We start from the raw sequence: 14106 nt of genomic DNA on the forward strand, positions 1-14106 counted from the left end.
AAGTGGTGCACAAGCCACACATTTTACATTAAATCAATTGCTTGAAAGTTAGAACTTGGTAGATTCTTGGAAGCAGAGCTTTTCTTCTGCAAGAGATTATACTTTTTCTAAAGCAAACCGTTCCTACTCATGTATATATATTTTTTTTGAGTGGAGAAGGGAATAGTGAATAGGGTGGTTGATGCAAACATCGATAATATCACCTGGCAGACCATGCTCCTGTGTGGATCAATCTGCAATTCAAATATTATGATACTGGTATCTGAATGAAACTACTAAAACAATCTTGTTGCACCCAATTAGTACAAAAATATTCCTGCAGGGTTGTAGGTAAAAATCAAGGTGCTGTATGGGAATATTCCAAAAGTTGTTAGACGAGGAAAGCTGGTATCTTAGGCTTCCTTTAAACAGAAATCAAAAGAGAAAGCTAGAAAGGATCTTACAGAGAAGATCAGCACTTTGGCTAATACTCAAAGTATCTCTTGAGCCTTCAGTACCTCAAAACCTAATATGATCGGAGACAATTGCATGCACTTGACAATGACCCCATTGTACACCAGACAGAATTGTCCCAACAAGTTTACTTCGAGGGAGGAAAGAAAGATGGCAGATATCTTGCTAGATGGTTGAAATCTTTAATGGGCTGTAGTCATGTAGCCAAAGTTAAAAATGATGAAGGCATCATTGTTACAAGCTCTGCCAATATCAGAGCTTGCTTTTCTCAATTCTATGCTAATCTATACCATGCAAATAGTAATTTATTAGAAACAGATATAGATGCATATTTGGTTTCAGTCTCCTTACTGAAGGCTTGAGTCTCCTTATAACTGCTGAAATTCTACAAGTAATTAAAACCCTCAAACTTGTATAATCTCATGATCTTGATGGCTTCTTGGCAGCTTATTACAAACTTTCACATTTATTGGCAGCATCTTTACTTGCCATGTTTAATTCTCTTAGAGAGGGAGGGTCTCTGATTTCAGATTGTAATCTAGCAAGTATCACAATGATTGCCAAAGCTGGCCGTGATACAACTCTGAGGGTCTTACAGACCCATTTAATTAATTTGGACCTTGAAATTTTAACAAGGGTCTTGGCAGAGTTTTTGAATGCAGGCATATCATCAGTCCCTAATGATCACATTGGCTTTATTGCACAGTGTATGGCAGCCGATAATGTTTGCAAGATTGTAGATTGCATATGGTGGGTTAAGCATGAAAATATTCCACCTCTTTTACTATGTTGACGCTGAAAAGGTATTCAACATGGTGCATTGGTCCTTTCTATTCAAACTTCAGAGAGCATACACTTTGGAAAGTTCTTCATAGGAGGCATTGAGAAGCTGTACAACACCCCTGCACTGTTACTTTAAGAAATACTAAACAGAGTATAGGGTTTGGTTAGGCTTTTACTGAATCTACTATATTTTTTTTGTAATTTCTGTATAACTAGCACTTTTTGTTTTTTCTAGCCTTTACTACATTTTCAAACTGTTTAGATACAGCATTTGCAATTCCTTCCTCTTAAGGTGGACTGGGTTTAGAGAGTAAAGATGGAAATTGTGCTCATGGCCATGTTTATGGATTTGCTCTGTTTCTGGAATTGGTGGTGTTGGATTTGCTTTGTAGGGGTCATAATAAAAAGAAAAATGGTTTGGCTCGAGTCCTGGAGAAGTCCATAAATTGCTGGTAATAGGGAATAGCCAGTGGTTGCAGCCAGCTTGAGTAGCATGGGATCTATTTAATATTTGGGTACTTGTGAGTGGGATTGGTCATAGCTGGAGACAGGCTACTAGACTTAGACCCTTGCTCAGACCCAGTATGGCAAAGCTTGTGTTCTTATAGTGTCCATCCTCCAAGACTTGAGACCCATGACAGGAGCTCCTGCTCATTAACAGTTGTGGATTGCAGAGGTAAAAGGGACCAGCTGCAGATGCTGCTGCTCGCTGGGAGTGTTAAGAACATGGCATGTGAGATGGAGACTGGTGAGGAATTGCATTTTAATTTAAGTGTCTTCGTTACCAACCTTCCCTCCCTAAGGCCAAGAGTGGGACCACCACTTTACTAGATGAAATAGAGGTGAAGTTGTTCATGGCCCTTGCTGCTAGCTCAGAGAGGGAAAAAAAGGCTCAAGGCCTAGTCCTAAGCACAACTGCAGCTAGGCAGCATTAACAGCCCAGGAGAGCCACCACTATAGACAACTGCTGCTTTTTAAGCCACAAGAGAGCTTGCAACTCAAGTGAGAGCAAGTACTGTTGTCTTTATGACACTGTAGTTAATGGGGGGAGGGGGGAGGAGAAGCACAAGTGTCCTAACTAGAAAAAAGAGTTTAGACTGCTACATTAAGCTTCAAGGTTTGAGCATGCAAATAGAAGAGAAAAAATTTGTTTAATTATGCAAAGACACCACCAGATGCATTTAGTAATTATCACTAGGTAACACCTCACTACTCAGGGCATGAGACAGGTCCAGTTTTAGAGTATCATCAGCTTAGGTAAGGTAGTTCTCAACACCCCCCCCCCCCCCCCTATCAAATCAGTCTCATTTTTGGAAGAACTGCAATCCATAAACTAAACCTATTCACATCAAATCTGTGCATATTTATCCAATCGATGCCTATGAACATTCCAAAAGCAAGTCTGGCTTCCAGCCCTCACCACCTATATTTGATAGTGGGTTGCAACTGTAAATCCCTCAACAGGAATGCAACTGGTTGAGCCTTCCTTGATGTAGAATAGGCTAGTACCCATCTACACCTGCTGGAGAACAGGAGAAGGGGGGCTTAAGTGACAGTGGTGGAAAAAAAAAAAAAAGCAGTTGACTCTTAAAAATGAGACTTTGCTAGATAATTTAAACAGTGGAACATTAAATCTGCTCTAAGATTTAGCAAAAATTGTTAGAGAAGATGATCCACCTGATGTAAGCCTCATGAGACTGGAAAGTAGTCAATACCATTTTCTCAAAAGCAAGCTGCCACACACCTATTTTCCTCTAAGGCAGGGGGTAGGTAATTCTAGCCCATGAACAGGTCTGATTTTCAGGACCTGTGCCATAAATATGCATGAAGTATTTGCATACGAGAGGCAGGGGAGTATAGATATTCTGGTTCATGGCAGCAAGGACCAGATTGCCAGCCCCTATTTAAAGGTCACACCTTACTATTAAGACAGCATGGGGTAACCTGCACAGACTAGCAGTTACTACCTTAAGACTGCTGAGCAGGCTCAATGGACTTAGTCTAGTTCCACTCATTTACTATATTTCCAAAAAAAAGTACAGTTATCAGCTCCCTGGTACTTTAGGTGGTAGAATAGTTACTTTACTATTTTCTATTAGTTTTAAGTAGAACCTAGTAAAAGGAAATCCCACTCAAGCAGTTTGCTCAGTTACCCTGTCCACTACAAGAGGAGCTGCTCTTCCTCTCTTGTAGAGGAAGAGAATTCATGCCTCATTCTTTCTACCCCTACACACAAGGCTATGAATAGCAGCCAGTAAAACTTAATTCAGTTTCCCCCCCTTCCACATTCACCTAGGCAAGAATTTGCATTTCTGACTGGACTTAAGTCATAGGGCACGTAGCCTTCCAGATGCCACTGCAGCCTGGACAGTCTAGCAGCCCCAGCACTGGCATCCAGCAAGCATGGCACTGACTATTTAAGTTAGCTAGCAGCTGCTGCTTTCCACTCCATGTTTAGCAAGCAAAGAATGTACCTAGGTCCCTGTCCCCTCAAAACGGTTACAGCTGCTACCAAACAACTTTGAAAGATGCTCCTTACTGCTATTGTCTTTCCAGTAGAAAGGTAAGGATCTCCTCATTCTACACAGAGTCATCTCTTCTTGCTCTAGAACATTCTGGCCCTTGGGGCAGGTTTGATGCTTGTGCAGTACTGTCTTTCTAGGTATCAGTATTTCACATTTAGACTTAGATCTTTTACTCCACTAATTTTTCTAGACATGAGGTAGTCCAGACAGGGGCCATCTCCAGGCTTAAGGTTCAGCCTCCATTATGGAGGACACTTCAGGTACTTTTATCCACACAAGGGCTTAAAATTGGCTCCCCTTTTGCATGCCAATACTGCCAGCTCTGGCTACTCCCTTGTTGGCACTTCAAAGTCAGAAAGGGTGGGGTCTTTCCCCATTTCATGAGCACCACCATAGTACCTTTTAGCATGCTGCTCCCTTGCCTGTCCAAGCCAAAATGCATAACTGCATTTTTGGTAGTGCAAATGAGTGGTAAATAGTCAAGCACTTTCAGGTTTCTGAAAGTCACTTCCATTATGTGCTCTGTTAATTATAGCCAGTAGATGGCTGATTATCTAAAAAACAAACTGCCTGCTAGTCTAAACCCTCCACACCACTACTCAGGCAGAACTAGTCTAATATGACTTGCACTAGGCCTATCCATTGGAAGAGCTTTTGATGAAGACTGTATTTGATCCAGTAGAGACTATGTATTAATAGTACCAGCAGCCCTACACTAAAAAAAAATAAAAAAAAAGTGTGTTAAAAACCTGTAATAGGTGTTTCCTAAGTGATCTGATAGAGGAGGACCTTGCCAACTTACATTTCAGTACAAGAAGACTCCTGGGGGTGGTAATTTGCTTTTGCTAGAGCCTGTACTCCACAAAAGCCATGGAGCTATGAAATATCAAGCAAAGCTCCTTTTGACACAAGATGTCTAGCACATAATAGCTCTTCCCCTCCACTGGACTACTTTTCTCGAAGAAAAGGGGTCTTACAAGATGAAGCCTGTTTCAGTAAGAAAGTCTTTATTTAAACTAAATTGTTTAAGTTGCCAGTCGGAACCAGACTTAATTGAAAATCTTATGCAAAAATATTTTATTTAGCATGTTTACAAAACTCAGTCTTCCAGAAACCAATAGGACTAGCTACATTTCCTCTGGATGCTATCAACCCTCTAATCTCAGGCACATGAATGTAGTCCCTTACCAGCATTCGGAAAGATGGCAACCAAGGTGTCAGGCTGGAGCCTGTTAAAGTCCAGTACAACATCTGGGACTGAGGAGTCTATGTACACCCATTGCTTTGTAACAGATCTACAGCTGCTAGCATTACATTTGAGAAGGCAGCAGATTTAACATTAGGGGATAATAAAAGTTAGATGAGCATTGTGTTCCAGGTCCTGCATTATACTAAAGTGATTAGATGGTTTAAGCAAAGTTACAAGCAAGATGAGTTGGCGCTGGTCTATTCCAGATTCTTAAAGATTTACATCACTATTAGAAGTGGAAGGATTTATGACTCTACAATCAAGCTTCCAGTTTCAGCTTTAATGCTCAATGAGAGCACAGCTTGTAGGTATTTGTAGTCAAGAATTTAGTGGCTGCACAAGCTAGCTTAGAGAACAGGCTTGCAGGAAGGTCTATTCTACCTTGCACCTGTTGCATTTAACTGCTAAAAGGACAATTTTACACTGGCACCATAAATACAGCTATGCAACGTGGTCTTTGTAATACAATGGTACCTTGTATATGCAGATTCAGCTCGCTCCAAGATGAAAACGTGACAAAATGAACAGTATGGTTTGTTCTCCATCACAATGGTGAAGACGAGTATATTGGGGGAGGTCTCAGAGCTCCACTACTGCTTAATGTAACTTGTTCTCACTACCTAGCATGGAGTACAAGATATTAGATAGCACTACAGTCCATGTTGGCCAGTGAGCATGTAAAGGTAAGTGCACTTCTCTTCACAGGTATATTCTAACTAGTGAAGCCAGGAGTCCTGTACTGCTTTTGCTTCAGAAGAGATGAGTCTATAAGATGGAAAGAAAGTATTTAACTATATTTTTAGGATATTTAATATGCACTAATACTAATCAATTAAGGGACAGGTCAGGTGCAAGAATACTCCTGTATTACCACAGTAGCTTAGTTCTAGGTAGTGTATTTGCAGTATTAAGGGATTCTGTGGCTTTTACAATAAAGTACTCAGGCATTTAAACCCCACAAAAGGCAATGCACATTAGTCCTCATGGAGGACACTGCCATAGTACAGGCCACCCTCATACTCTAGTAATGGTTGTAACAGCTCAAGTCACCCCACACCAATGCCAGTTACCCAGGTATGCACAAGGGAGGAAGGAAGAGTGAGAGCCTGCAGCTATCAGATCCTTAAGAGGTATAGAGCCTCCAACTTCGCATTCCCCACCACCACCCCTGCATGCACACCAGGCCCCTTTGCTGCCAAACTCAAGACTATTGCACTCTTCAGGTCCTGAAAGTTGAGACAATAGAAATGAAATCGAAACCAGAAATAATTGCTTGATCACAATTTGCCTTCTGTCCTTGCAAGTGGTGGTGCCTTAGTGTCAGACCGCACTCGCTTCATGAAAGAAAGAGAAAAGCTGCCAATGATTGAACAGTCAGGATTTCACAAGGTTTGATATCCAGCGTAGCTTTTTCTTCTACCAATTATGTAAGCAAGCATTATAATGATAATCAAGACTGCCAGAGCAGCACCGACAATAATTGGGATTAGAATGGTGTCATCATCCAGTGAACATTGCTGGGCTGCAGATAAGAAAAGTTAGCAACAATAAATCAAGTGATTAAAAAAAAAAATCTTAAAAAAAAAAAAAAAAAAAAAAAAAAAAAAAAAAAAAGAGGCAAAGGTTGACAGTTATGTGCAGTAAACGCCCCTAGTCTGAGTTGCAGAGATTTCAATCAGAAGTGCATGAGAATGACAGCACATGTTTTGGGGCTAATCCTATCATGTAGGACTTTCCTCCTACCTGCAACCTTCGAGCAGATGCTCCTTTCAGACTACAGGAAGGGCACCTTTTGATTTATATACTTATTTCGCAAAGTGGTGAACAATCAATACATAAACCTTTCTAAATATTCCCAACTCATTTTGCTCAGATGTTAACATCTTGAGGCAGATGCAATAAGTGTCCTGAAAGCAGGTACTGAACAGTCAGTGCCTGCTTTTCTATGCACCCCTCCTGGGGGCACCATGCAATATTTAAATTAGGGGTCATGTTATCGAGGCACTAGGGTTGCTTGCATGCCCCTAGCACCTCCTGGATAATGGGAGCCTGCGGGTCAGGAAAACAGATGCAGAGTTTTGGAAAACAAGACAAACTAACAGCCAGGGGGTCAGTAAACTGAAGCTTGTCAACTGAGCATTTTTGTTTCCTGCACCTGCTACTGCCACTGCCTTTGTTTAAAAGATCTTCCTCCTACTTATTTTAACATGAAGTAGGAGGCTGCACAGAAAGTTTTCTGCACTACTAGGAGTGCTCAGCAATTAACACCTGCTCTGGGCAGGCATTAATTTGAGCACAAAAATGAATCTTAGATGCACTTTTTTTGCATGCAGAGGGGCAGATGCAATAGTGCGCTCAGCCGAGTGCACTGTATAACCGCAGGCGGACATGTGTTAAATAGGTGCTAATACACCCCTAATGCAATAGGGGGATTAGCGCCCATCTGACGTGGAGTGAAAGATAGCACTCACATGCAAATGCATGTGAATGAGGCTATTACTCATTCACTCTGGGGCCGATGCTATAATAAATGTGGAAAGTGGCCGCTGACCTTTCACAGCGCCTGCTTTCTTAATGTGCGCATGGTGCCCAGAAGGGGGCGCCATGCTCTAAACAAATTTGGGTGTCATGCTAGCAAGCAGGCGCTAGGATCACGCAAGTGACCTTAGCGCCTCCTTGCTGACGCAACCCCATGGTTACTGGCAGTCTGCTGGTTATGAACACAGACGCTGATAAACTGTCAGTCTTCAATGCGGCTGGCTGAGGTTTTTTCCTTTAACTTTTAAAGTACAGAAAGGTTTTCTGCTTTTCTGTACTTTTTTCAATGCACTCAGCTATTAACACCTGCTCCAGGCAGGCATTAATAGCCGAGCGATAAATGTGTGTCAGACATTTGCATTGGAGTGGATGAGTAAGTGCCTCATTCACTCCACATCAGATGTGTTAAAAATAGGTGCTAATCCCCCTATTGCATTAGGGGTGGATTAGGACCTATTTAACACACGCCCAACTGCAGGTTATACAGTGCACTCAGCTGAGCGCACTATTGCATTGGCCCCTATGTCTCCATTTACTCACAAGATCAGGCTGGGATTTATACTATCCAGTAGCAAACTGGTATATGGGTAGGTATCCATTATGTTACTGCTGTTTAAGTCCATACCAGGAAAGACTGAGCCCTTACCTAAACACTCAGATTCAATGTTCTCAAAGTAGAATCTAAAAGCATGGAGGGCTAACCGGGAACTGAAGATTTAGGGTCGTGTTGTAAAGCTTACTACCACATATTCAGGCATAGCTTAGCAAGAAGTGACTGCTTTAGAGCACCCTCTAAGATCACTAGCTCATTTTATACACCCCTTAAAGTAGCAGTACCAGCATGGTGCTACAGGTGGCAGTTCACATTTAAAACCTGCCTTATTGATTCATCATGCAAAGAAAAAATATCAAGTTTCTGGAAGCCTTCTTGCCACCTCAGGGATGAGCAGATCAGGGTACAGTGATGTTCCCCCTTAAAAGAGCCTTACACCAATTCGTCTGCAGCATCATGGCTCATGCTAACATTGACAGTAAATTGGGCCAAAAAGATTGCCATGTAAGCCACCAACAGCTAGTACTCCTGCTTTAGGGACAGCGTGATTGCATCTCCATGAAATGCAAAAGAGGAACACTGTGGCTATTTAGATCTCAGGAAAACTAAACCAGTTTATATGCTCACCTGTAGAGTAGTTTCCATTTTCCACATGGAAAGGCTGAACCCTCAGGTCAAAAGTATTTAGAAGGAAGTGTTCTGTAACTTGGAGTCTCTGCTCGCTGTGGCACATGTAGGAGCTTCCTAAGCTGGTCTCCCAGTAGCTTAAGTTTCCATTACTCTCATTAAATGCTTTGAATGAAGGCAAACATCTTTTATCATTAAAAAAAAGCAGATCTTTCATACAAAAAAGTTTGACCATTGAGGCTTATGTACTAAGCTGTGATGCAGCAACACCAGCATGCACTTTTGCTATTGCAATCTGTAGTGTGCTCATTACCTATGAACAATTACAGGTCTTAAAATGTGCAGATAAACTCAAAAGGTGCATCCTAGGAAAGTGCAAAGGTTTCAGACACTAAACATGAAGTGTATTATGCTCAAATTAATGCGATGCCGATTACTTGTGAAGGCAATAGCCCATGTCACTGCATGGTAGCACATTGGGCCTCATTTTAAATGCTGCCCACTGCATCTACCTTGGGTTAAATAATGCTGCAGGGACTGGAAGCTCAGCATTCCACTGACTTGGGATCTGATCTTGTTCAGACTGGTAGAAAGTCTGGGATATGCTGTCAGTGCCTCCTCATCCAAGGGGCATGCTTTAGAGCAGTTTGAGGTATTAAGCTCACATGGGGGGGGGGGGGGGTTAGTATCTTAAAAACAAAGCCAAGCAATTGTGACATTGCAGTAAGTTGAATTCTACAAAAGCCTGCTTGGTTCTTTCCTGTGCAATTTGTGAATTTTGCATATACCACCATGTGCAACAATATCTGGATCTCAAATAAGTAAGGCTGAACAAGTTCTACAATCAGTCAAGCAAGCAACAGCACCAGTCCCAAAGGTAGATACAATTTTCAAAATATTTGCAAGATTAGGATATATTATTCTATATCCTAGTCTTACATTTGAGCACTGCTTGACAGTTGCCATTTAAGAGACCAAGAATAGAGGCCAGCAGTTCTTACCAGATCCATTTATGAAGCCGAGCAAGCTGATCTCCACTTCTTTCAGATAGAAATGATTGTTTTTCTGTAAGAGAAAAAAAGCACAGAGCTGCAGTAATGCAGTGCAACTGCAAGACATGCTGAGAATGCTACCTCCTAAATTGTAAAATTATAAACTCCGATGCAGCTCAACTATGGTCAATTGTTAATTTATACACTGGCTGCACATGAGAGCTTCTTACCAAGTAAAACCAGAAGACTTCAGGAATCATTGATTTTTGCCATTATAACTGCAGGCCTTGTACCTTACGGGCTGCCTTAGCAAGCAGCCCAGTCATTATAGCAACCCATTTTAAAAAATGCTGTGCCCTTTGATTTATGTCAGAATATCTGATAGTCAGTAGCACTTTAAGAGAAGTCACATTTCCATGCATTGTGTATACAGAGACTTGCTCAGTTTCCTGACGTCATTTAAAACCATGCTTATTCAGATCACAATGTGGCATGACAAAAAGGAACAAGTTTATAGAATACTGCTGCTTTTGTTATCCAATTTGTAGTGAATCCTGGTCAGACTACTACCAGATGCCAGGCTGATCAAGAGTCTGGGGCATCTGGTAATATTCCAACTAGAATATTTGCTGGTGGGACCCTGGCCAGAAAAGAAGCAGGCTATCACTGAGCAATGGAGAGAGATGGGGTGGCGAATGTCCCTGGGAGCAAGGAGAATATAGCAAGGAAAGAGGCAGCCATAAACAGCACAAAGACAAAAAGTTAAAGCAAAAGATCCCTTGCTATCTAACTTTAGCACCAGCTAAAAAACTTATCAAAAAAACTGAGAAAGCAACTTTATAGGACAAGACACAAGTTATAGGAAGATGCCAACAGTACTGGCATGGACATGCCCAAGCTCAGAAAAGGTGAGCATGCACAGTCCACATCGTCTTGGTCTTAGAAGAGCTTCAAGACTTGAGGGATTTTATGGCTAATTTGCACTCCTGTCTATAGTGAATACCTGTTCCAGATAAGCAGCTGTGCTCTCTCCTTAGAAAAGCAGGATGCAATTCAGCTACAAAAGGGACTAAGCATGAACTAGTTGCATTGTTTTATTACAAATTTGCAATGCATTACAAAAACAGAAGATGGGAGAGTAAGCTATTTGTTCCAAGGTGTTAAGACCATGTAGCTTCTTTGCACACATCTGGACAAAAGTGGCATGGAGAAAAGCTAGTTAAGGTTGCTTAAATCTGACAGCTTCAACTTTATCTGGGAGGGTGTAATCCAACAGGATAAAGATCATACAAGAGACGAAATGCTCAGAATCTATATGGATAAAAATGCCATGTGTGTTGGTTAAGAGTATAATGAGTATACTCTTGTCCATCTGGCCAAAATGATCAGATGAAATACCAAGAGAAAAAATGGAAGCTAACCAGTTTGATAGTGCAATAATGGGAGATTTCAATTACCCCAACAAAAAAGTGGAAACCAAAAAATCTTATATTATAGCCTAAGTTACCCCAATATTGACTGGGTAAGTGTAGCATCAGGACATGCTAGAAACAAAGTTACTGGGTGGAATCAACTTTCGTGGAGCAATTGGTTCAGGAACCAGTGAGAGGGATCTATTTTAGATTTTAGTGGAACACAGGATTTAATGAGACGTAATTGTGTGGCCACTTGGCAATAATATTCATAACAAGATCAAACTTGAACTAATGACTGGAAGGGGGGACAATGTAAATTTATGGCTTCAACACTAAATTTTCAAAAAGGGAAATTGATAAAATGAGGAAAATTAGAAAAAACTGAAAGGTGCAGCTGCAAAGGTTAAACATGTACAACAGGCATGGACATTTGTTTAAAGATACAATCTTAGCACAGTCCAGATGTATTCCACACATGAAGGTGGAAGGAGGCAAAACCTATTACTGGCATATTTAAAAGTGAGGTAAAAGGCTATTTTAGCTAAAAAAAATCCTTCAAAAATTGTAAGGATCCATCTGAATAGGAAAAAGCATAACACTGATAAGGCAGGCTAAGAATTTGAGATGAAGTTGGCCAGAGGCAAAAAGTCAAAATAAGCCTTAAATATCTGAAGCAAGAAACCTGTGAGTCTGTTGATCATTAGATGATAAAGTCAGAGGAGATCTTAGGGAAGATAAGGCCATTACAGAAAGACCAAAGGAATTCTTTGATTCTGTGTTTACTAATGAGGATGTTGGAGATACTGGTTCCGGAGATGGTTTTCAAGAGTGATGAGTCAGATGAACTGAACGATGTAGTTTGTCAATCTGGCCTACTAGAGTAGAAAGTCACCTGGACTGACTGGATGGTATGCACCCCAAGGTTCTGAAGGAACTAAAAAATGAAATTTCAGATCTATTAGTTAAAATTCATAACCTATCATTAAAACCCATTCTACCTGAAGACTGGCCAATGTAACCAATATTTAAAAAGGGCTCCAGAGATGATCTGAGAAACAAGGGACCAGTGATCCTGACTTCAGTGCTGGGAAAAATAGTGGAAACTATTCTAAACATTGAAATCAGATCATATAGAAAGACATGGCTTAATGGAACAGGCAGCATGGATTTGCCCAAAGGGAAGTCTTGCCTCAAGTCTTTTGAAGGAGTTAAATGTTAAGGTTGACCTGGTAGATTAGTGTATTAGATTTTCAGAAGGTGTTTGACAATCTCATGAGAGGCTAAGAAAAAGTAATGGGACAGGAGGCAATGTACTTGTGGATTACAAACTGGTTGAAAGACAGGAAACAGTAGGATTAAAAGGAAAATTGGTTCTTACCTGCTAATTTTTTCTGTCACCATCTGCCTCCTGTCCAGCAGATGAGACAGAAAAACTGAAAGGGTATCCTATATCAGGACAGAGCCCAGTATAAACATTATCAAAGCAGAGAAAAAGATAACTAGCATAAGATCAAGCAAGCAACAATTTAACTAGTAATTTGAACAATTCAAAAAAAAAATACTGCAAAGAACTGCTCTTACATATAAATCTGGTAGATACTTCCGTTGCCTTCAAAATCTGATAAGCCAATATATTGAAACCTTCTGTGAAGAGCAAAAGAAAACTGCTTTTTCTTTCGTCTGCTCGAAAACAGCCAGGGTGGGAGTCTGCACTGATCCGTGGTACTACAGGAATGAAAATTAGCTGGTAAGAACCAATTTTTCTTTCCCTGTTTGTACCCAGATCAGTCCAGACAATAGGATGTACCAAAGCTTCCCTTAAGTAGGGTGGGACCAAGATAGTCCTGCTGTCTGCCGAAGGAGCCAAACACTGGTGCCTGGACAGAGACGATAATGTTGAGCAAAGGTATGCAGAGACTTCCAAGTAGCTGCTCTGCATATTTCCTGTGATGAAACCAACTGCCTCTTCACCCACGAAGTAGCCTGTGAATGCAAAGAATGGGCCTTTAAGCCCTCTGGAACCAGCCGGCTGACAGTTATAAGCCAACACAAGCGCCTCCTTGAGCCATCTAGCAATAGTAGCTTTAGTCCCCTTATTGGGTCTGCTCCACAAGACAAAAAGATGATCAGACACTGAACTAGTTTGTGATCTGTAAATATTGCAGTAGAACTCTACATCCAGTCTCCAGAGTTCTCCGCCCAGCGTGCTGGCAATATCCTCTGAAGAGGCCGGGAGCTCTACGGACTGATGTGGAAAGAGGACAATCTTCATTAAGGATGGGACAGTTTTGAGGGAAACACCTGAATCAGAAAAACTAAGAAAGGGTTCCCTACAGGGAAAGGCTTGGAGCTCTGACACTCTCCTGGCCAAGTAAATAGAGACAAGGAATACAGTCTTGGAGATCAGATTAAGTGCTGCCTGCCGGAGAGGCTCAAAGGGCACCTCGCAGAGAACGCGAAGCACCAAATTAAGGCTCCAAGATGGACAAGTAGCCCGGATGGGCAGGTTCAAATGCTTGGCACCTTTGAGGAACTGAATATCTGTATGGGCTGCCATGTAACCATCAACCTGCCCTAGGAGGGAACAGAGCCGAAACCTGCACCCGCAAGGAATTTGAGGACAAACCTTTGGAGAGACCATTTTAGAGAAAAGATAGAACCTGGGATACTGGGGCCTTGCAAGCCTGTACACCAGACTCTGCATACATTCTCAAACTCTCTCCATACCCAGATATAAGAGGTAGAAGTCTTATGTGCTTGTAACAGCGTGGATATAACTTTCTCCTTATAACCCTTCCTCAGATGCTGCCGCTCAAAAGCCAAGCCGCTAGACAAAAGCGATCTGCCTGATTGAAAAATACAGACCTTTGCGCAGAAGGTTTGGAAGGTGACAGAGGCAAAGAGAACCTTCTGTTGTGAGGTTTACCAGATCCAAGAACCATGGTCTCTGTGGCCATGAGAATGACTGGCC

General features: G+C 41.5%; 1 protein-coding gene across 7 annotated transcripts in view; it reads right to left on the bottom strand.

Annotated features, from left to right (window-relative positions):
- The window catches only part of LAMP2 (lysosomal associated membrane protein 2), a 77200-nt gene that overhangs the window by 10179 nt on the left and 52915 nt on the right, over positions 1-14106 (bottom strand). For 5 of the 7 annotated variants that reach the window (XM_029607846.1, XM_029607851.1, XM_029607852.1 and 2 more), the window contains 2 exons: positions 9730-9793; positions 8729-8893 (listed from right to left, as the gene is read on the bottom strand). In XM_029607846.1, coding sequence (XP_029463706.1) covers positions 8729-8893; positions 9730-9793 — 229 coding nt within the window. Of the gene's footprint in view, positions 1-4746; positions 6533-8728; positions 8894-9729; positions 9794-14106 lie in introns of those variants that run through there. The other 2 variants (XM_029607850.1, XM_029607847.1) reach the window with 1 other exon arrangement.

The sequence above is a fragment of the Rhinatrema bivittatum genome, chromosome 6 (assembly GCF_901001135.1).
Source record: "Rhinatrema bivittatum chromosome 6, aRhiBiv1.1, whole genome shotgun sequence".
NCBI classification, from domain to species: Eukaryota; Metazoa; Chordata; class Amphibia; order Gymnophiona; family Rhinatrematidae; genus Rhinatrema; species Rhinatrema bivittatum.